The 25,073-nt window shown below is 36.7% G+C and overlaps 1 protein-coding gene across 1 annotated transcript in view; it reads left to right on the plus strand.

Moving 5' to 3' along the window:
• LOC142334856 (uncharacterized) overlaps positions 1 to 25,073 on the plus strand; it is a 113,505-nt gene that overhangs the window by 36,404 nt on the left and 52,028 nt on the right. The window contains exons 7-9 of the mRNA XM_075383182.1: positions 2,226 to 2,397; positions 6,143 to 6,409; positions 7,965 to 8,179. Coding sequence (XP_075239297.1) covers positions 2,226 to 2,397; positions 6,143 to 6,409; positions 7,965 to 8,179 — 654 coding nt within the window. The remainder of the gene's footprint in view (positions 1 to 2,225; positions 2,398 to 6,142; positions 6,410 to 7,964; positions 8,180 to 25,073) is intronic.

The following is a 25,073-nucleotide window of genomic DNA, read 5'->3' on the forward strand; positions in this document are numbered from 1 at the left end:
ATATAAGATTGTTGAAATCTGGGACTGTAAATGGTGGGAAAGTGTTAAAGAAGAAGAAAATGTCAGGTGAGAAAGTGCTTTCCTTTCAAATTAACTTTGAAGCAGGAGTCTTTACTAGTTAAAATAAGAAATGGGGAGATGTTTGGATACGTACAATGTGATTTGGAAGTTCCCGCAGGTTTGAAGTACAAGTTTTCGAATTTCCCGCCTATTTTTAAAAGTTTCAACGTTAGTCGACCTGATATTGGGGATTATATGAGAGATTACGCTGTCAAAAACAACTTTTGAAGCAACCTCAGCGAATGCTAATTTCAAGATTCAATCTGAAAAATGGAACAATTTTTACTCCCCTACTACATTTCTACATCAGCCTCGGTCTGAAATGTACAAGAATTTATAGATTTGTACAGTACACGCCGAGAAAATGTTTCAATACCTTTTTACAGTCAGTGGTAGACGCTAGAAGAGGTGGAGTTGAAAATCTTGATTCCAGCGTTGTTTCTGAGATTATGAAATTATTGGGTAATAGCTCTTACGGTTATCAGATTATGGACAGAAGCAAACATACAGAAACCAAATATTTGAACGATGAGAAGACGCACAAAGCAATCAATGGGAAAATGTTTAAGCGGTTGAACAATGTCTCAAATGAGCTTTACGAAGTTGAGCTAGCAAAATCAAAAATCGAACACCGCGAACCTATAATAAATGGATTCTTCATACTTCAGTACGCTAAATTACGTATGTTGGAGCTCTACTATACCTTCTTTGACAGATTTTGCGGTGTTGATAATTTTGAGGAGTTAGAGATGTATACAGATTCTCTCTATTTAGCCTTAGCTCATGAGAATTTGTATGATTGTATTCGACCTGCTAAAAAAACAAGAATGGGAAGCATTGAGACAGCAGGACTGTAACGACTCTTTCCAAGCAGATGCTATTCAAAATTTGTTCCCTAGAACATGTTGCTCTAAGCATAAGAAGCATGATAAACGGGAACCAGGACTTTTCAAGGAAGAATTCAGATGTACAGTAATGATTTGTCTTTGTAGCAAAACTTATTGTTGCTACAATGAACAGTCTGACAAATACAAGTTCAGCAGTAAAAGTCTCAACGAAAGAACAGTAGAAGAGAACGGAGATGGACCGATGGTGAAATATCGCCGTGTGATGGATAAAATTATCAATCTTACTTCAACAAATAGAGGGTTCAGAACAATAAACCATTGTGTTGCTACGTATGAGCAGACCAAGAAGGGACTGTCCTATTTCTACCCTAAGCGCATTGTTCAGTCTAACGGTATTCATACAGCACCACTCAACATATAACTTAATTCCTTTTACTATAGCACAATTCTTTAGTATTCTCTATTACATTTATACTGTGTCTGTATTTTTATACTATTTCAATTCATTTTTTTTCTATCATTGAATATTTTCCAATTAATGAGTGCGCAAAAGACAATTGTTACACAATTGATTCAAACAATTAGGGGAACAATCTTTGCAATTGACCTAAAATTTGTAAACAAAAATTTAACATGTCACATAATTACCCCTCAGATAACTAGGGTAATTGAAAACCCCCACCGATTAATTTCACAATTTAATAACATAAAATTTGTAAACAAAATTCAACTTGTCACATAATTACCCCTCACATAATTACAGCAATTAACTACCCACGCCAATTCTATTGTTCTCAAGTAAACACTTGATAACTACACAAACATTGATATTTTCCCCTCAAAATTTCAGCCAATCAGGAGCGTCTCCGGACCTACCCCCCACGTTTGCACCGACTATAATACTAGCATATGTACATGCACAAATACATACACAAAACCTATACCCTATGTTAAAACATGGCGGCACCTAATCAATACATGTCCGCGGCTATAACTAATCTTAATACATGTCGGCGGCTATTACTAATCTTAATACATGTCGGCGCTTATAACTTATCTTAATACATGTCGCCGGCTATTACATGTCGCCGGCTAATCTTAATACATTATATCTATACCCTATCTTAATACATGTGAGAGCCCCTATCTCCTGGAACTACGCTATACCCTATCTTAATACATGGGGACCTCACTCCCCCCCCCCCCCCGGGGAGTGTAGCTCACTATATTACTACCTAAGCATAAGTCAAGTTTTTTTATTCTCTCAGACTTCAAACAGGTTGTGGAACACGTTTTTTTTAAAAATTAAAATTGCAGGTTGAACGCAAAGGCGGCCATATGAAGTTGGACAAGGAATCGAGGGAGGCGCTAAGGAAATGTCCGGCTTACTACAACAACCTTACTCAGAGCACAGCACACTTCCTCCCTGTAGATGGCGGACACAGACATCCCCACATAATCAGCCACAGACACACCAAAGATGAACACAGTTAGTGCCGAATGGAGTCAGATTAATCTGCGAGCGTTTAAACTGATTTGGCTTAAACTGCTCTGGCTGTCTCTTAAAAGTTTAAACCCAGGCCTGAGTATTTAGAACAAGAACTAAATGGCCTGCTGTTATACTTTTCAGCGCAGCGGCTAAAGACTTAAATTCAACACTACTTAGGCTGAAATTCCAGCAAGAAATAAATTTCGAATAGATTACACGAGAACCTTTGATCAGACTTTCCCAGACCAAAATGATTTTGATTAAAACATCCCAGGCAAAAGTGACCTCTGATCACACCGTCCTAGTTCAAAATGACCTCAAATCAAACCATCCCAGAGCAAATAGACTTCCTCTCCTTTGATAACACCGTCCTATAGCAAACTTGTGATCTGAATAGCGTCCCAGAATAAAATTATCTCTGATCACTAGAAACCAGATCAAAGTGAGCTGAAATAATCAAACAGCCCTAGGCTGCAATGACCTTTGATCAAAATACCCAGACAATTGAGACCTGTGAATACGTCGTTCCTGATCAAAGTGACCTCTTGTCACACTGTCTCAGATCGGAGTAAACTAAAATGAGACTAGTAGTGACCAGAATGATTTTTGATCAGACCATCTGAGACGAACATACCTGCTGATCAATACGCCTAGACAAAACCATCCTAATTAGTAAATTGATCTTGTACCAGATTGCCCCTAATCTGACCATCCCCCAAAGTGACCTCTGGTTATGCTATCCCAGTCCAAAGCTATATCCGATCAGACGGTCACACACCAGAATGAACTCTAATCTGATTATGTTTATACCACTACCCGAACTTTCATTCGACCATGACGCTCAGTTCGTTGAGTCTATTGTTCAGAAATTTGTGCGATGACATTTTTTTTTGATAAAAAATTTTAATTAAAACAAATCAACAAAAATATGTATATAACTTGCTTCTTACAAAACCATTGAGATTTGTCAGTATTCAGTATTTTTTTAGTATAAAAGATTGAAAACAATCGATTGCGCCCTCCTTCAACGCCATTAATGTGATATGCAACTTGTCATTAATGTGCCATTAGTATGGCGATTGAACAAAACACTAAAAGAGAACATCAAGAGTTGGAAACTGTTATTTTTTTTTGAAAAAAAGTTTAAAAAAAACTCGTAGTATCAACGCCAAAACCATTAACTCAAAAGTAAAACAGCAAGGAAGACTACATTTTGAAATCATAAATCCAAACATAATTGCAGTTATGTGGAAAAATTAATAAATTTAATTAAGAAAAGACAGACCCAAATTACAATCCGAATCCTTTCTCTTGGAAAAATTATCGATGGAATCAAAACTGGCGTTGCTATCGCTGCCCGGCAGTACAAAAAACAGAATTGATCTAGCACATCGCGTAATAGCTTTTTTTTGCAGTTGAAGATCATATATCAAAAATTAATTATGCATTTTATATATATATATATATATATATATATATATATAACTAATTTTTTAACTGTTAATATTTTTATTATATATTCAGCGAAATTAATGAAAAATTAAGCAAAAATTGCGAAAAATGTGAACAAAACAGTGGAAGTTAGGCTAACGTTCACCAAACTTTAAACCTCCATAACTCCTTGCAAAAAGGCAAAATTTAAAAAATGAAATTGAAAATCTACGTTTGAAAATCTTTTCAATGATGCCACTCACAACCCTGTACGATGAATATATCGGTCAGAGAAAATTGACTGAACAAAAAAATCTGTTGAGTATGTTATGTTGTTCTAAAGTGGGTTGGACTAAATAGACTGCCTTGAGGGCCTTTAGACGGTAGCTCGAACAAAATAGAGGGATGGATGTTTCATTATACTCATGTCTCAGTCATTTTGCTCTTTCCTTGCACATCAGTCACACTCATCTTTTCCATACAAAAGATTGTTAAAAACTTAGGACTTACTTAATTTGTTTATTGGTATTTTAAAGAGAACTGTTGATTGAAAAGGAGCGGAAACGTTTCTATGTGCATACTCAACAAAATGATCAGCGTAAATATTATCGTGCAATTAATCTTGCATATATTCTGTTCGTTGACAATTTTATCACCTGAGAACCAAGACAAAACCTTTTCTCTACAACGTTGATTGAGAGGCCATCTTGAGAAAACGGTTTCACCTATCATACAACTTTCTTTGTTCTCAAGCTAGGCCATATATTACTCTTAGTACTAGGTGATTTAAGATTATTTTGATTTCTTAGTATTCATATAAAAGTCATTATATAAAATCCTGGAAATAATGGAGGAATAATACAAAAAATTTAACGCCGAAAAACTTGAATAATTATAATTTTCAGAGGAAGTTAAAAAATTTTCTCTAATCCATAGCGGCAATATACAACATATGACACACTGACTGGTGCTAAATATTCTCGTGTAATTCAGCCAATGTGTATCTATATTGAGTAGATCGCACGTCCAGTCTTCATTTGACTATTTGGGTGCACTAAACAATAACTGTGGATTTAATGCGCTTTTAGAAACTGATTTCAAAGTTAGAAACCAAACAAATTTTGCGTGGTTCTTATAAATTATGTTTGATTGAATGGTAAAAACTGGCTTCAGATAATAACTAAATTTCATTCGTGGAAAGATATATCAACTTTTCTCTTTAGCACCTCACATTGGAGTAAATATTGCTTTTCAGGGTCTTTTGCCGATCACAAAGTTAAGCCTTGTCTATAAAGGTTAAAATTTATTTGAAAAAAAAGATGTATAACTCTTGGTAATCATAAGAAGATCGTATATGATTTCTTGCTAATCATACAAGCATCATATATAATTTCATTAGTCTCGTATTAGGATCGTACAATGAAATCAGGTATGGACTGTATGAAATCTTTAATGGTACTTGAATGAAATCAGAAAAATTTACTGCAAATCAGGGAGAAAAAAACTTTTTCAAAACACACCAACTAGAGTCAAATTTTGCAGCAGCAAAGGCACTCGTCTTATGTTTGCAAAAAAATAGGTTTTTGATTATTTCAAATGGATGACTTTGGATCACAACTTCCTGCTTATAACTATCACTTGATTCAATTTGGGGGTGAAATATTGTGTGCAGATCATGCTTTTAACATACTTAGATTAAACTTAGTTTAAAGAAATTTTGCTCGACCATTTTCAATATTTTGAGGTGCTTTGACGTCACCGTTTCATTTTTTCGTGATCTAAATTGTTCTCTGATTGGACTCAAACTGAACTCATGTGGTAGCAGTTTTCCCACTACAAGTCAAATGCAATGTGCGGCAAAATTAATTCCATGTTTTAGATTTAATTTTTATAGTAGTATATAAGAACCAACAAAAACGTCATTTGAAACCATTTTTGACAACCATCCGTTCACAATCCCAAAATTATTTGCCCACCCCGACTGAAGCAGACTATAATAAAGCAATCCCCAGAATTTGTCATTGTTAACTGTAAACAACAAGACTTATTCAATTTCTTCAATATAACCAAAGATTCTTTTTTTCTGACCTATCTCAGAGAAAAACGTTGTAAATTTATCATCACTCTTATTACCTTACCCACTAGTGTATTATTAAGTGCCTGAATGACGCCATCAGCTTTTAATTACTTGCAGCCTTGATAAGAAATTTGTGAGTTAACCTTTTTGAATTCGATAATTTTTGATAAAATTAGTGCGAAGAGGATGAAAATTAAAAAGAAATGATACCCATATTAAAACTGAATGATTTTCAAGATGCCCAGCCACCTCAACGGGACACTCGGAAACTGAGTGCGGAGAGAACATCAGTGTCAATCCACCGCTCCACATCCAGACACCAGGCATCACTCACAGCCAGTCCCAAGGTCAAAAAACCAAGAGGGGTCGACTACGATTCCAATGGCAGTAGCCAAAAACAAGGCAGAAGATCCAAGTCAGTGTCGTCAACAATGTCGTCTGCGTTGGCTGGTTCTGTTACAGGTGACAGTGATGTCGAGTATGAACACGACAACCAAGACCCCGGTAACAATAGTTTTCCAAGCTAATGGAACAAAACTTTTTATTTTTTATTAACAAAACTTTTTATTTTTTAAGATTGATTAAGAAATTTGAAAAAAAATTGTTCAGAATTAAATTTTATCATTAATGATGTATAGTTACATTAGAAAGGACATTTTGAAGCATTAAGTTAACCGAGAAGCTAAACGCAGGCCCAATTTTGTTCTTCTTTCTCTGAACACTGGTCATTAAAAAAAGTCTATAAGATCTTCGTAAAGCTTATTAGTTCTAGAAGATCTTATGCGAAAAAACTGTTAACTTTGATCAGTTAACATATAGCAGGAATTCCCAGATCGAGCCCTAGACGAGACCAGATGTTTATCTTGCAAGATCTTGCAAGACTTTTGCAAAAAATGGTTATCTTGCAAGATTCTTGCAAGACGGATGGTTATCTTTCAAGGTTCTTGCGAAAAAAATATGAAAAAAAAACAAAAATTTACCTCTGAGTTGAGCATAAAATTAACCAAAATCGCAGCGCAAATGAAAACTCAATCAATCTTAAACAAAATTGAGGGTTTTTTTCAAACTTTTGTAAGTAACATAACAGTAAGTGCCGAAAAAGGAACACTAAAACACTTTGAACAACGTGGAAGTAACCCTGTTGTCGTGTGCTTCGTATTTCACTTTGGCGAGTTTTTGAGGCAGGCTACTGTAAGTGGCGGCCTTCTTCTTTCACTAACAAACGAAAGGAAAACAACAATTAAACTGCGCAATACTTGAACCAAGACTTGCCAAGTTTTGGCCGAGACTTAACTCAAGACCTGCCAAGTCTTAAGACCTGATTAAAGACGACGTATCAGGTCTAACAGGTGACATGATCAGAGCGCTGATACAGTACTGATCCAAGACTTGCAATTTCACTGAATCTGACGATGTATCGTCTTGCAAGATTTTACAAGATTCTTGCAAGATAACAGATGGAACAAGATTCTTGCTAGACGGATGGTTATCTTGCAAGATCTTGCAAGATTTTGGAAGAAAATCTTGCAAGACTATGTATCGTCTTGCAAGATTCTACAAGATTCTTGCAAGATCTTGCAAGATAACCATTCGGATCCGACTAGGGAGGTCCCAGACGGATTCTATCTCTGATCATACTATTCTAGACAGGAATGACCTCTGATAAGACTCAACTGCTCCCGAAAATTCTCCTGTGCTCAAAATGCGCTCGAAATTACTATTGGTACGACTCAACTGCGCTTTATGATGCCATCAAAGTGCGCTCGAATTCACTTTTTATTAAGACTCAAGTGCCATCGCTATTGTCTCTGATCAGATCTAGTACGCTCAGAGGCTCTGGAATAACCTTTTAATTGTTATCGACATCAGTATGATAAAAAGAATTAATAATATAAAAAGATTAATTAACAACCACCGCCACCACCTCTTTAAAGACATTGTCTTAGTTCGGAGACTTGCTGTTCTTCCTATCTCAGAGCGCAGAAGTTACAGACGTGCGCTCCACCTCAGTGTTGGTTGAAACTTTACCCAAGAAAACTAGTATCTCAATCTTTTTCAGATGATAATCAGAACGATCCACATCTTGGATCGAGGAAGTCGGGAGAAACTCTTGGAGGACGCGGTGGATGTTTCCAATTAAACCTCAATGTGCCAGTTGGGCGAAACTCCACCATGTTCTCCAGGGATGATCTGAGAAACGCCTTCATAGAGAAGTTCCCAATAAGTGATAACGCATCAGCACTTCAAGAGGAGGCAGATTATGTGGGAATGGAGGTCAGCTGGGTCTATCGCTTCATAAATAATCGAGCATTTCAATACTATACTGAGAACCAAAAAAAAATTGCGCAATAAACTCCACTCATTTGAAGTAATTGCTTTCGTACGAGCATATACGATATCTTTTTCCCTCTAAATTATCGTTCGGTCAAAAAGAAGGTCAATTCATCGCAACGCAATTTTTGACCTGATGACGATGATAATTTTTGTCCAAACTGGAAGCGTCTTCCACTAATAATCCGTTAAGGTGACACATGGATTAAGCTCTTAAAATAATCACGATATAAGAAAAATCATAGCAATCCGCCTGTTTTTCTGAATTTGTTTCAATTTCGAGGAACCGCCCCTGCCTAATAGACAGCAAAATCAAGAGATAAACGGTAATTAGGAATAAGGAAGCGCTTCGAGTTATGGACGTTACAGAAAGCAGCTGTTTTAACCCAAATGGAAAATGAAAAAATGTGATTTTTGGGTTAAGATCAAATAATTTTTGAATTGAGAAATGCGAGTTTTTCAAAAAAAAGGGCAGTATTTGTAGCAAAACTAGGAAATTTAAGATTTAAGATGAAGAGCACTTCATATTTTGCTTATTTTCAAGAACGGACAGTTGCCAAGCTGCCTTCTCTACTCTGTTGTGAAAAGAATAACTTTACAGTTACAGATTCTGCTTTTGGCTGCTTTCTCTAGTCCTTATACGAACTAATCAAATTTGCATAATAATTTTCAATCATTGCCATTTGGTTATTATAAACTAGTTCTCGAGTTTATTCCCTTGCTTTCTTTTATAAATGTACAAACAACAAAACAAAACCCGAAAGGACATCACAATGTCACTAGACCAGTCAAGTGATGCCTTTTAATTCTTCTCAAAGTCTACTTATTTGTAATTTCAAACCCTCTCAAATCACATTTTACCCTAATAATACCATTTTCCAATCAACCTTAGAAACCCCTAAGAAAATGTTTAATAAGAAAACCAATTTTACAAAAGAAATGCAGCTGGTTTTATTCTTTACCAAAAAAGGTTAACAAAAAATCTGTTATCCATGTTAAATGAGTCTTTAAAACAATGTAAAAAGATTGTTAAATCCTGTGCATCAAATGAGCAGAGTTTTTGAACAATACTTCCATCCATTTTAGTTAAAACATTGTATAAGAGTTTTAATCTATTTATGAGTGACTTGTTTCTTTGCTTCGTTTGCAAAAATTTTGTTTTGACTAGCTGAGTTCTTCACATTCATTTGGATATTTTTTTCAATTAATTCAGGAAATGAGTTTTTTAATAATTTGCTTGGATGTTCATGGCGGAGAACACTTGACAGTAATTTTATCAGTTCATATATGTGTAACTCTTTAACACAAAACAGCTTGTGTTTACATTGCAGTTCGTCGATGCTTTGGAATCTCTTAGCTTAAAAAAACAAACGAAAAATTCTGCTTTGCCGCCCCTCTATTTTCTGAAGATTGCTTTTATTGGCCACTACAAACAACAAAACCCCGTACTGTAATACTGGTTGTACGTAAAACTTTGCATAATTGAACTAGTTTGTGTCTTTTGAAAAATTTTTTATACTGCTAGATGGCCGCTGCTAATGAATCCATTCGACTAACGATTTTCTCAATGTGTGACTTGAAGCTCAGTTTGCTATCAATGTTTACACCCAATTACTTAATGTGGTCGACAAATTCGATGTTGAAATCATTAATTTTTATTTCTCTATGTGTGTGTCTCATTAGTAGCACCAAAAATTCTAGCCTCGCATTTATCTGTATTTATTGCTAACTTATTTGATTCCATCTAAACTGACACTTTTTCTATTGTGACATTATTTCCCTCATCCACCTTTCCGTAAATATTTGTATCATCAGCAAACAAAGTTACATTACAGTTTGTACAAAAAGCCGGCTGATCGTTTACATAAATCAAAAACAGAAGTGGCCCTGAAACAGAACCCTGCGGTACACCGCAAAAGTGGACAATTGCTACTTGCAAAAGGACAATTGCTACATGCTAAATGAAACACATTGTTGTCTGTTGGTCAAATATGAATTAAGAATGTCATAATTTTTCCCCCTCTCACCATACGCAAAATATGTTTGGAGCAAAACATGTTAAAGTTTCATGACTCAAGTTATCAGAAGCTTTCGGTAAATCAATAAAAACTCCATAGTAACTTTCCTTTGAACATAAAGAAATTCTTAATGTTTCAACAAGCTCTGACACAGCATTAATTGTGTTTTTCTTTGCCTGATATCCAAACTGTGCCTTTTTTTATTACCGAGTACTTGGACAAAAAAGAAATGAGCCTTTTTTGTAGACATTTCTTAACAGTTATTGAAATAACTGGCAGCAGTGATATTGGTGTAAAATTACCGAAATCATTTTCGTTACCTTTTTTGTACGCAGGTATAACATTGGCAATTTTTAGAGTTCTAGGGAAATTGCCCTAATCAATGCAATGATTAATTATTTTTGCAAATCTTTCACACACGCTTGGATTGATAAACTTAATCAGTTGATTTGAAATGTTATACAAATCAGAGGAAGTTTTTTTCGGCATTTGCTAGATAATGTCGAAAACTTCTTTTGCTGTGACGTTAGTTAAGAACATGAATTTTTCTAACTTTTTAACCCGGCTTAGACTGACGGCAGATGACAAGTTTCAGATAGTTTCTTTCCAATTTCAACAAAATAGTTATTGATTTCATCAGCTTTCAGGTTATCAATGTTCTTTTTTTTATTTTCTTTCCCTTATTATCTTCTATTATTGAAAGTAAACGTTTATTTTTGTTTTTCTTTTCTTCATTTTTTTAATAGTAAAATTCAATTTTTGTTAAGTCTGTTTCCGTTAGCTTTTTGAAACAATTACGCAGCTTATTATATTTTTCTCTATTTTTGGCAGACTGTTCGTTCTTCAATCTTTGTTGGGTTTCAAGCTTTTTAGACTGAGATTTTTGATCAGGTTTTTCAACCAAGGCTTTTGAACTTGTTTGATTGCTTTGTTAGTGTGCTTTTTGAAATGTTGCAATGGTACCTGATGACCAAACTCCTTGTTTATCACCCTAGTTAAATCCGTTAAACTGAAACCTAAATCAGAATATGGATATAAATTATTTCTTGTTCCCAGTTTTTTTTGCAATACTGTTTTTTGAATCTAACCTGAGTTCCTTATTTTGAAGTTTTTTTAGGAGTTTGAAAAAAGATTTTTCGTTTGATTTTTCCGGATCACCTTTTGATACCATGCAGCTCAATTCTACTCCTTTGTGGTCAGAGATCTTTGTATCCTTCACATATACGGAGGCTTCGAATTTCGCGAAAAAAATATCAATGCATGTTGCCGTACAAGAAGTGACTCTTGTCGGTTCTGATCTGTTCTTTATTTGCAGTCATGTACAAGAGAAAAAAAAATCAAAACCTTATCAATTTTTTTTGTTTGCTCACTCGCATTTAAAATTACCAAAAATAACTTGCAAACTCTCCGGTTTGATAGTGAATTTATTAAGGTGTTCTTGACAAACGTTTATGTACTCATATAAACCAAAATTTGGACCTTTATAAACAACAGTTATCACTTATTCACTTTGATATCCTAACAAAGCAATTGTCAACAATTGTACGTGTTCATTGTTTTTAATTGCTTGAATTTGAAATTTGATGCCTTTCCTAATAAAAAATCCTACAATTCCACCTCATTTTTCTGTCACTCCTCAACAGCTGGCCGTAACCATTCAACTGGAAAATATTTTGGAAAGTATACTGGTTGCACCAGGTTTCTGTTAACGCATGCACATAAGGTTTTGGTTTCTCTTGGTTTATAAATTGATCTAGCTCATTAAAATTTCTGTGAATTGATCTTAAATTTTAAAATAATATTCTAAAAGTCATATATGTCCAAGAAGTACTTTGAAAAAATTGCGGCCATAATCCATCTTTTTCCTCTTTTTGACTTTTTTCCAATTCAGTTTTTTTTTGCTGCCGCGGAATTGCAGTGCAGAACAGAAAAATTCAAGCATTTATTGAGTCAAATGTTTTATTGTTGAGAAAAATTCAACAAATTTAGAGGATTATAAGAGAACTTACAAGAGACTGAAGCCGCAGTAATCGCTGGACTTTAGATTAAATTTTTTTGTGATCCAAAGTTCTATGAGTCAAACAACAAATTTGTAAAGTTCACTTAGCTTGCAACAGGTCGCGGAAGTTGCAGTGCCCGATGAAAGTTTTTGTTTGCGAAGAAGTAAAAAGAAAAACATATTTATTTAAAATATGGTAAAAATATGCCTTGAGTTGCGAAAACTGCAGAACCTCATTCATTGGATTTTGAAAAAAAAAACAACAACCAAAAGCCCGTAATGCTTAAACAGATAAAAATAACGTAATTAAAAAAATAAGATAATTTAGTTAAAAACTAACTTTTAATTTTTTTCATCTTTTTTTCAACTTTGAGAAGTAAGTTTATAGGGAACTTGTATCAAAAAACATAAATCATGTTGCAGACCTATGTTGTGTCTTCAATACTGCAGACGTTAACAAAACATTATATTGAGTTATTCTCAGTTCAAACTTTTTTCAGCACTTAATTGGCTTTTCCGATTTCAAAGATAGCTTTCTTTTGTTCAGGAGAGAATGATGCAAATAAAATAGCTAATCAACACGTTCATCATCAGTCAATCGAAGTGTTCGCTTTGGTTTACGGAAACCAGTAATTTGATCTTGTGTTCGATTCTGCACTCGCGCAGTTGTTTTTAATTCATTTTCAAATTCAGTAGCATCATTTACTTTTACAAGTTTTTTCTCCCATTTCCTTGATCACATATTAGGGATACCGTGCAGTTATTAGTACATGTTATGAATCCCCTGCCCTCCGCGAGGTTCTTGATATAAGCATCTATTGCAGGTAGTCTTTCTCGTACGTAAATATTCTTTCGATTTATTTCGTTTTTTGTCCTTTGAGATACCTTCGATTCGCAAATATCTGGTTTTTATCACGAAAATACAAAAACTGAACGATCAAAAAAGCCATTAGACCTTTATTTTCCGCACGACCAAGTAGAATATGACACGCTTTGATTTTGCTCGGTTCCAATTCACAGCGCAGAAATGTTGAAATGAAAAAAAAAACAATCCGTTCCAGTAATGCATCATCATCAACGTTTAGGTTCAATGGTGGATTATGAACAATTATGGAGTCTTTACTCGTGTATCTTTTTCCTTTACACGCATTTCTAACTCTGAGCAAAAATCTTCACTTTTTTGAATTGCAAACTAACCTCGTTCTGTTTTTTTTAATTTGCTTATAATGGTACTCACGACCTGCTTCGTACTCTCATCCTGGATAGTCTCCACCAATTGTAAGAACTTGGCATCCATCCGGACAAAAATAATCTGGAAATAAAGTAGTAATAAAGTCTGAAAAACTATGATTTTCTGTGTTAACTGAGATTAATTTTTTTAAAGGCACACTTCTGTCAGAATATTATATCTAGGCCTTCATACGATTTCTAACTTTATATGGATAATAGCTGTTCCAATCTTTAACGTTTTAATTTATACGGAAAAGAAAAGGTTTGAGTGTTTAAATGTTGAAATCTGCCTTAAAAGATCAATGAGGAGTGTCTTTTTTTGCGCTGTAAACGAGCAAAAGTTTAAGCAAGAAAGCTAAAAGAACAACCATACAACCCGAAGAAGCGGAGATACAACCCGAAGGTTGCTCGAAGATCATTGCCATTTGGTTGCTATAAGTAAACTTCTGCCTGTCTTCCTTGGTTGCGAGTAGGCAGACTTTTCGTTCAACTATTTTTTAAGGAACTGTTTTCCGGCTACTAATGCGCAAAAAATTTATAGCTAATTAATTCGAGCAAATATTTTAGAAAACTCGAATTCTTCATCTGCTCATGGTTTTGTTTTTTTAATAGATAAGATTTCCAGAATCGATATAATTTTTTGGTTTTTGAGTTCTTTGCAATATGTGAAAAATTTTTACCTAAAAACTTTTAGACTTTGGGAACAAGTTTTAAAAAGATCGTTGTTTCTAGATTTTACAGGGAGTTGCATTTATTTGTAAAACGTTTTTTGTATCTCAGTGTTTAACTAACTATTTTTCTGAAATCGTTCTGCAAACTCCTTGTTTCAGTTGTTTCTACCTTAGAACCAAAATCACTTGATTCACAAATATATTAAGGTTTTTCTTAAATACCTCTTTCGGTGAGCAAAAAACTTTTTCAAACAACTCTTGAAGTGATAATGATTCTGAATTGCTGAACTGAGCTGTAACGTTAAGTGAACACCTAATGAATAAAGACATTTACCTTTCTGCATCGAAATGTGACGTTTTACTACGATTGCCAACCATTGAATAGCATTATTAACCAAACACGTTTAGGTGGTGGCTTTAGAGTAATCAAATAGGATAAATTTTGTTTTCGCATCTCATAACTAAGTTTCATGCACAAAATGTTGCATCTACACATCTGGACCAACGGTTTGCTTGCAACTTGGAGTCTTTGTATCATGCAATCTGTATTAGCAATATTTTAAATTGTTGGTTAAATTTGCATGGGTTTTAAAGAAAATGTAGACGAGTGAGCTCTTTTTCCTCTAACGAAACACTTGAAAAGCCATGTTTTCGTACTTTTTCCTATTACCAGTTCGAACACTTTTTAGTTGTTCGTTTCGGATCTTTTGGAAACTTTACTACTCTGCATTGGTCGAAATCATCCTTGAATCTGGTTGCGTATCTGGAAAAGCTCATCATTTTTGATTGTGATTTGCTTATTTCCCCAGTAACTTTTATCGAAATGTAGTCCAACTCACAAGTATAACAAAAATTAGTGTTTTGCCTTTCTCTTTGGTGCGCATTCTCAATCTTTATTTTTCAAATAATCAAGTTATTTGCAGAACATTTGTTTGATTGTTTGATTGTTTGATTGTTTGATTGTTTGATTGAAGTCCGGTCAGAAGAACGGTCAGAGGAATAATTTTCAAATATTTTTTTTTCTGTAAAGTGCGACAAAAGGCTTTTTTCCTCTCCGTACATATATCTGAATTTTTCTAGTCTTTGTAGTTTCTGCACTTATTTTATTTTGTTTGAAACAGTTCAGTGTGTTTTCAGGCTGAAATTGATACTGAGAGTCAACTGTTTTCTAGTAATATACAAACAAAGTTTCTTTTGGATTAGTTTTTTGTGAGTTTCTTTTTGGATTAGTTTTTTGTTATCTTTTCCAACATTTTCATAATCACATTTTCCTTCAGCTTAAGTTTTCCACCACATTCGCTTTGTGCTATGGTTTTGAACATCCGATAACAATCGAACAATCTTCTATCTATCCTCACATCCTCACATGGTCATAATTGCCTGAATCCATGATTAAGTCAGTTTCTCTAGCCTACAAGCATTTTCAAGAAAACAGTTTATTAGCAAGTGATTCATATGAGTACCAATCATCACATCTTTCGTCTTCAGTTTTTCTTGAAGCGGATGAGGGCCTTTCCAGTTTTACAAAAACTTCTACAGAGTTGAAGCTCTGTGCACCGCAAATTTTTTTTTGATGTGGACATACAGTTATCGCGACAGGGTTGAACAAAGTGTTTGTAAATTTCTCTCTTTTAGAATGCAAACAAGCAACCAGTTCTTGCGTTCTCATGAATTAGCCATGGAATTTATTTTCGGGATTGTCGAATTCTAACATTTGATTCCACAAACTGCATTATAACAAGACTTGTTCACAACAAAATCTACGTTTTGAACACTCCTAATGCATTAGTTCTGAATTAAATAGCATTTATCAAACTTTTTTCGTATGTTCATCTATCAATTTTAAAAAGTTTAAAGGTAAATTAAAATTAGTTGTCAAAAAGCTGTAACGTAATCAGTGGTGTTAATTTTTCTACACCAACACCTCATTGCGAGGAAATAGCAAAAATTAAAGATGGGAAAGACAACTTGAAAACACTAATTGGTGTGGAGGCTGAGCTTACTAGCTCAATTACCAAATTGATTAGCGCTTCAAGGCCATTTCAAGCCTCCAAGCTAGAATACCATGACAAGCGAAATTTAATGCTACATTCTATCGAAGCCATACAGATTTGTTCACTTTGTTCAACATTTATATTTAGCAACTATTATTAGTACACAATCGTCATTCATGAAGTTAATTTATAACTCCAACCGAACTACCTCAACCACCAGCAAAACAATAATACGACTTAACGGTATAGCATCAGATTCTTTGCGATTGGATTGCGAATCAACCTGTTACTGATACAGATTATTCGATAAAACTTCTACATGGTTAACAAACTTCCCATGACATCAAAATTACACTGAAAAAGTGACGTTATGGAAAAGTTTTCACATTCTGTTGACATTATTATCTACAACCAATCAACAGTTCAATTTGACATGTAAATCCACGTGACTAGCAGCATAAAAGAAGCTTGAAGAACTAGCCAAAATCAGTTGAAACTTGCAATTTTGGTTATATTAAATTGACACACAGTGCGTATTGAAGCAAATTTTCTTGAGCGGTAAATTACTTGTTATCGTGTCTTGTTTCTGTAGATCATATTAGTGATTGTACAGTTATAACTTAACTTTGACTGTTGAAAAGAGAATTAACTTTGATATTCTCATTTTTTTCTGAGGAACAAAGTTCCTAAGTAAGAGAAACTTTGTGCAAAGCATAAAGTCAGTTTCTCTTACTGGCTTTAACGAAGCCTACATTGGTGTTATTCTAGTTCATTCTAGTTCAACATTGGTGTTATTGAAACCAATAGAGAGACTTGCTAACATTAAAGTTAGAAAATTATTATTCTTGTTCAATTATAGTTACAGTAATTCACCCTCTTTCTGTAATCTTTGTAGCAGAAAGCTGAAACATGGTAGAAGTATAGCCAATTTACGAGGCTACAATTTGTCTGAATTAGAATTCCTAAATACGGTTTATAATTTGAGTTATTGATAAAACTCAACAAAAATTGTTTCAATTTGAAATATTTTGTTATTCTGAGAGAAACAAGTTTGTTATTCAGCAAAGCTGAGCAATCAATTATCAGGACTAATTGAGCAACAACCAATGCAACGGTATTCTGCAGTATGGCGAATAATATACAGTTCACAAAAGTTAACTGCAAAACACAATATCCGGACAGATTTGAAACCGCTGAAACGAACTGGGCGGTATAAAGTTTTCCTTGACTTTGATAGGAGAGCAGCCAATACATTTCGTCCGCCGACCCGGACAGTAGAAGGCAAACTGCTGTCCAACCTGATAAAGAGAGTGCCGAAGGCACCCCCCAAGGAGAAGCAAACAAATCAACACCAACAGGCCAGCGAGGCGAATAGAAGAGTGCAATTCAATAAAGCAATTGAAGTGCGAACCCTGCTCAAAGGAAACCAACAAAGCAAAAGCGAACAGCAACCAGGCAAGTCAAGCACAACCAGCAGAAAGGAGTTTCAATCAACAGCTCACAGGTACGGTAAGAAGCTTCAAGAGTTAGTGGAAGAAGTTAACACTAAAAGAAGACTTGGCTACAAATTAATTGAAGATTCAGATCGACCCAACAAACTAAAGGTCCTCTATCAACAGATTGTCCAACTCTTAGAGGAAGAAATACCCAAGCATCTGCAGCGTCAAAACAAGCTTGTGCCCTACCAAGCAAATTTCGTGGAAGAACATCTGAAAGAAGCAAGGAAGTGCAAAGCAAGTTTGAGCTATCATTGGCTTGCATATATAAGCAAAGGCACGCAACCAGAAATGAATGCAGAGCAAAGCAAAGCAACCCAAGCCGTGAACGACAGCAGGAGCAACAACAACTACTCAACGGACAGCCCAGTTGCTCAAACAGTGCATAATCGAGCAACAGCAAGAGGCCAAGAGACGGAGAATGTTTTGGAAACACCATCAGCAAAGCAAAGGCGAGAGGAAAGGATGAAGAAATTCGATATCGAATTCGAAACCAAGATGCGACTGGAACAAGCACGCTTTGAGCGGAGGAGGCTAGAGCTGGAAATGCAAATGTAGGAACTGGAAACCAAGCAGCAACTACTGGAGGAAGAGCACGAGCTAGAGCGCAAAGTGAAGAGAACAGCATTAGATAACGATGATGCTCGTTCCCAATCAACCAGTGCTCGAAACTAATCACCCTTCAACTGGACTCCCAATAAGAGAGATGTTTCTGACTGGGACTGCAGAATCGTCAACCTTCTAACACCAGATCGATCAGCAGCTTGCTTCGAAGTAACCCCTAAAATTTATGGGCAAAGTCACTTCTCACGATATCGCAGTTCACGAGACCGATCCTCAAGTGTTGAAGACCGGGACGTTTCTCACAGAGCTGGTCTGCTACGAAACAACAGTGGGTACGCGGGTAGCAGTAGCCTACCAAAGCTCAAGTTGAACAACTTTGATGGGAACCCCCACGAATGGCCGGAGTGGGCTAGTATAGTGGATCAACGACCAATACCAGACTCAGAGAAGATGAGCCATCTGAAGACACTACTGACAGGCAAGGCAAGGTCAGCAATCTCTGGAATGGGCTATTCTGGACAATTCTATGGTGCTGCATGGAGCATTCTGGAGAGGAAATTTGGAAGGTCTCATGTGATCATTGATGCACAACTGGAGAGTCTTCGCAAAGCAAGTCAGGTGAAACCTCACGACTCAACAGGTCTGATCAGTTTCTCAGTTTTTGTTTCGAACTTTGTGAATGTGCTCAAAGAGTACAAGCAGATTGGTGATCTGCAATCAAGCTCGACACTGTATATGGCAGTAGATAAACTACCTCAAGTTCTCAAAGAGAAGTGGTGGTTCTATGTTGATGATAAAAATGAAGATTGGCCTGATCTGATTATGTTTGAAAGATGGCTATCTAGCATTCGTGCACGAAAGGTTTTCAGCTTTCAAGGGAGAGCGAAGAGAAGAAGACCGAAGAAGCACAAATAGAGGCAAACAGTTCCCGAAAACATCGAACTTCAGTGCAAGTTTGAACGCGAAAGAAACGAAGCAAACGCAAAGTGATCACTGCCCGCTAGCTGATGGCACTCATCAAATATGGAACTTTTCACTGTTCAGGAACATGAGTGTGAATGATCGGTACGCAGCAGTGAGGAAGCAACGCTTATGTTACGGATGTCTAGGCAAAGGACATGCAATCAAAGATTGTAAAGTCAATGCGTGCGGCATCAATGGATGCATCAAGAAGCACAACCGATTGCTACACTCAGAAAACCAAATGGACGAGAACAATCACGCAGTCAACGTAAGCGCAGCAACAATCAACCAGAGTAACAAAGTTACTAGCTTTTTTCAGATAGTTCCTGTCTCAATACAGAGCGGTGGCAACAGGCTGAACACATATGCTTTTCTCGATAGTGGATCAACGGTTTTATTCATCGATCAAAGTGTGCAAAGGAAGTTACGAGCCCAAGGCACCGATGCGACGCTCAACATAGCTGGCACACACGGAGCGAAGGATCTGAAGACAGGAAAGGTTTCTCTCAAAATAAAGGGACTACATTCAAAGGTGTATTCAATCGAAGCGTTTGCACACCCGTCAATCTCCTTGGGAAACAAAAACTACAGCTACAACAGGCTGAAGCAAAGTTTCAACCACTTGAGTGTTTTACCAAACAAAAGCTTCAACTTGATGGAAGTTGGCATCATCCTTGGTCAAGATGCTTATGAGCTACAACGCCCATTGGATTGCAAGATAGGAACACGAAGTGAACCTTTCGTCGTTTTAACAGAGCTAGGATGGGTAGCCAGTGGACCCATGACGGGCAAAAGAAGACAAAATTTTTGTCATTAATTTTTGTCATTTCGCCTTCACAGAGGATGAGAAAGTGGCTGAGAATATCTAAACCTGGTGGGACATAGAAACCTATGCTTCCAAAATATACGTCGTCAGTCAGTCAAAGAAAGAACTGCAGTCACAAAAGATTCTAGAGAGTACCACAAAGTTCACAGGCGAGCGGTACGAAGTGGGAATGCTCTGGAATGAACCAGAGCCAAACCTACCGGACAACTACAGCTCAGCCTTGGGTCAGCTTTACTCACTGGAGCGAAGATTCCAAAGGGTCCCAAACCTGAAGAATTTGTATCAACAGGCAGTAGATACTGATATAAAAAAGGATTCATAAAGATATTGGACGAGCCCGAAGTGAAAGGCACCTTCGGGAAAGAATGGTATTCGCCACACCATCCAGTGCTAAACCTTAACAAGCCTGGCAAAGTAAGACGTGTTTGCAATGCTGCCTCAAAGTACAAAGAAGTATGCCTTAATGATAATCTACTAGCAGGACCTGATCTGCTACATGGGTTTATTGGAACAATATTCAGATTCCGTGAAGGACCAATAGCCCTGACAGCTGACATCGAATCGATGTTTCTACAAGTGCAAGTTCCCGAACAGGATAGAAGTTGCTTGAGGTTCTTATGGCGTCGAAGGACTAACGAACCTGTTCAGATATACGAATATCAGCGTCATGTTTTTGGAGCTAAAATTTCTCCAACTTGTGCAAACTATGCTCTCAAGCGAGTGGGACTGGACAACGAAGAAGAGTATCCAATTGCAGCAAAGGCAACACAGAACAACTTCTTTATGGATGATTTCATCAAATCAGTAGAAACCCCTGAAGAAGCAATTGAAGTCTTCAATCAACAACAACCTCTTCTCTCACAACATAGATTTGAATTAAAGACTTGGATAAGCAACAACGATGCAGTTGCCGAAGCAATCCCAGAAGACTTGATGTCAATCAGTAACACGAAGCAAGTCAAAGTGGAACCCAATACGGAGGGATCCTCAGTGCTAGGACTACAAGGGACCGTTACTGATGATAGCCTTCAAGTGTGCACAGGTACGAACCAGGAAGTCGAAACACCTATAACCCAGAGGAAGATTCTGTCACTGGTATCTTCAGTATTCGACCCGTTCGGATTGTTTGCTCCGTTCAGTGTTCACATAAGACGACTTCTGAAAGGCATCTGGACAAAGAATGGGCAACATTGGGACAACCAAGTGGAGCCTGGCGATGAAGCAGAATTCCTGAGATGGCAAGAACAACTTCCAATAGTGGCTGAAACAAGCATCGATAGAAGGTACTTCAACAGAGAGAGGGATAAAACTGAACTTCATGTGTTTGCTGACGCATCTGAAGACACGATGTGTGCAGTGGCCTATCTACGTTCACAACCAAAAGAATACTCAGCTGATTTAGCATTCGTCATTAGAAAATGCAGAGTGGCACCGATGAGGCATCTTTCAATACCGCGATTGGAATTGTAAGCGGCAGTCATGGCAGTGAGGCTGAAAGAACAGAAAGTCAAGGAACATGAAATGAAGATAAATAGTTGCAGTTTTTGGACAGACTCAACTACAGTATTGCAATGGATACACAGTCCGTAACGTAAACAACAAATGTTTGTGGCCAATCGATTGGCTGAGTTTCACAGTGGAGACATGTCAGCGGTATTAACAACCCAGCGGACATTGGCACCAGAGCAATCAACATTGATGAACTCAAGAGAAGTGAGTGGCTCACTGGGCCGGCCTGGTTGAAGCGACCAGAAAGTGAATGGCCAGAGCAAGTGAACCTATTCTTTGCATCAGATGAAGAGAATATACCCTCATTACTCTTCATGATACAGGCTGAAGAGGAGAAAGCTGTTATTCAGTGGGAAGGATTCAGTAATTTTAACAGTCTAGTAAATACAGCGGCATGCGTACAGCGAGCACTGAACAAACGCAAACCAGCAACACTCGTGGTCAGCACTGAAGAAAGAGAAAAAGCAAAAGCAACAATCTTCAAGTCACTGCAGCGAGAACATTTTGGTGAAGAAATGAAATCTCTCAAAGCTGAAAAGGAAATTCCAAAAGGCAGCAAAGTCCTAAAATTCTCCCCTTTCTTAGACGAAGAAGGACTTATTCGAGCCAAAGGCAGAATAAGCAAAAGTCAATTGGACTTCAATGCAATGCATCAAATATTACTATATTGGAAACATCATGCGGTTGAATTATTCTTGCAAAACGAGCACAAGGACAATCAACACGAGGGCACTGAGCAAGTAAGAAACATTGTTCCGCAGAAGATTTGGATCCTAGGTATACGAAACCCCATAAGATCAATCAAGAACAAGTGTGTAACCTGCAGAAAGGGTAGAGCACAAACCATAGCACCAGTAATGGCAGCTCTACACGAAGAGCGGTTTGATGCTTCAACAGCCTTTACAAATGTTGCAGTTGACTACTTTGGCCCTTTCATTGTGAAGATTGGGCGAATAAATGAAAAGTGATGGTGTTGTCTTTTCACATGTCTAACTATGAGAGTGGTGCATATAGAAGGTGTACCCAAGTTGGACACAGATAGTTGTCTCAATGCCAATAATGAGATTTATTGATCGAAGAGGCAAACCGATTACGATCATCAGTGACAACGGGACAAACTTTGTTGGAGCTGAAAGAGAGTTTGCAGAGTATGTTGCAGCATGGAACAAAGAATGGATCGAAGAACATCCAATTCAACGAGGAATCAGATGGAAGTTCAACTCACCCGCAGCACCCCACTTTTGGACGAGTATGGGAACGGTTGGTGAGAAGTTGCAAGAAAGCAATGTATGCAGTGTTGGGGAACAGATCAGTCACCGAGGACGTTCTTTCAACAACGATGTGTATTGTTGAGCAGAGATTGAACGCAAGACCGTTGAATCCAGTCAGTTCAGATTGAAGCATTGACTTTGAAGCATTGACCCCCAATCACTTCTTGCTTGGCAACAAGAACGTTTGCTTACCCTATCTACCATGCGCAGAGGAATTTGTTGACCATCGAAAGTTCTTTTGACAAACTCAGCCATATGCAAATCTCATATGGGACAGATTCGGAAAGAATATCTGCCAACTCTGAATAATCGGCAGAAATGGCGATGTACGGCGAACGAAACCCTTAAAGAAGGCGATCTCGTTTGTCTGGTCGAAGAAAGCCATAAGCGTGGATGTTACAATTTAGGTCGAGTTACGAAGACCATCGATGGGTCTGACGGTGTGATTCGATCAGCGATAGTACAAGAGACCAGTAGTGAAGCTCGCCCCAGTACTACCTGGAAAAGACGTTTTCACGATGGAAAACAGGGCCAGCGATGTGGAGGCTGAGCTTACTAACTCAATTACCAAATTGAATTGCGCTTCAAGACCATTTCAAGCCTCCAAGCTAGAATAACATGACAAGCGAAATTTAATGCTACATTCTATCGAAGCCATACAGATTTGTTCACTTTGTTCAACATTTAAAATTAGCAACTATTATTAGTACACAATCGTCATTCATGAATTTAATTTACAACTCCAACCGAACTACCTCAACCACCAGCAAAACAATACTACAACTTAACGGTATTGCATCAGATTCTTTGCGATTGGATTGCGAATCAACCTGTTAATGATACAGAATATTCGATAAAACTTCTACATGGTTAACAAACTTCCCATGACATCAAATTTACACTGAAAAAGTGACGTTATGGAAAAGTGTTCACATTCTGTTGACATTATTATCTACAACCAATCAACAGTTGAATTTGAAATGTAAATCCACATGACTAGCAGCATAAAAGGAGCTTGAAAAACTAGCCAAAATCAGTTGAAACTTGAAATTTTGGTTATATCAAACTGACATGCAGTGCGTATTGAAACACATTTTCTTGAGCGGTAAATTACTTGTTATCGTGTCTTGTTTCTGTAGGTCATATTAGTGATTGTACAGTTATAACTTAACTTTGACTGTTTAAAAGAGAATTAATTTTGATATTCTCATTTTTTCTGAGGAACAAAGTTCCTAAGTAAGAGAAACTTTGTGCAAAGCATAAAGTCAGTTTCTATTACTGGCTTTCACGAAGCCTACTCTAGTTCACCATTGGTGTTATTGAAACCAATAGAGAGACTTGCAAACATTAAAGTTAGAAAACTATTACTCTTGTTCAGTTATAGTTACAGTAATTCACCCTCTTTCTTTACTCTTTGTAGCAGTAAGTTGACACTTGCTAGAAGTATAGCCAATTTACCAGGCTACAATTTGTTGGAAATAGAATTCCTAAATTCGGTTTATAACTTGAGTTATTGATAAAACTCAACAACAATTTGATTGTTTCAATTTGAATTATTTTGTTATTCTGAGAGAAACAAGTTTGTTATTCAGCAAAACTGAGCAATTAATTATCAGGACTAATTGAGCAACAAGTAATTCAACGGTATTCTACAGTATAGCGGGTAAAACAATTCACAAAAGTTAACTGCAAAACACAATATCCGGAGAGATTTGAAACCGCTGAAACGAACTGGGCGGTGTAAAGTTTTCCTTGACTGTGATAGGAGAGCAGACGTTACAATGGGAAAAATTGAATGGTTTCTATTTAGTTAACAAAGATGCTTTTTCAGTGCGGTATCTAATTGTTTTTTAAATTTTTTAAATAAAACTTGCTAGCCGCAATGCGGGAATCACTTTGTTAATTAATTACAAAAACAGGACCAATTAACAGGATGCTGATAGTATTTAAAGTTCACAGCCTTGAATTTCAACAGAGTGTTCAGCTGTTTCCGAAATAACACTGTTGGACATGTCCAGTTAAAAGTTGAGATGCCGTTTTGCTGGGTGAGAACATTTGCATATCTCACAACTCTCAAAACAAAATACTCTTCCAACTTGACTGATTTCATCCTCATAAAATTTGTCCTCAAAAAATGTTTTGCTGCAGAACGGTTACTTCGTGGTCCCTTGAAAACTTGCCAATAATAATCAAACTTAAGGGCAGTATCACAGTTGTAATTTTTGTTCAGCATAAGAAGATCATTTCGAACCAAAAGTGAACTGATTGGCACCAAATTGTTGTAAATGAGGCTCTG

This window comes from Convolutriloba macropyga, chromosome 2 (assembly GCF_964194025.1).
Source record: "Convolutriloba macropyga chromosome 2, txConMacr16.3, whole genome shotgun sequence".
Lineage (NCBI taxonomy): Eukaryota > Metazoa > Xenacoelomorpha > Acoela > Convolutidae > Convolutriloba > Convolutriloba macropyga.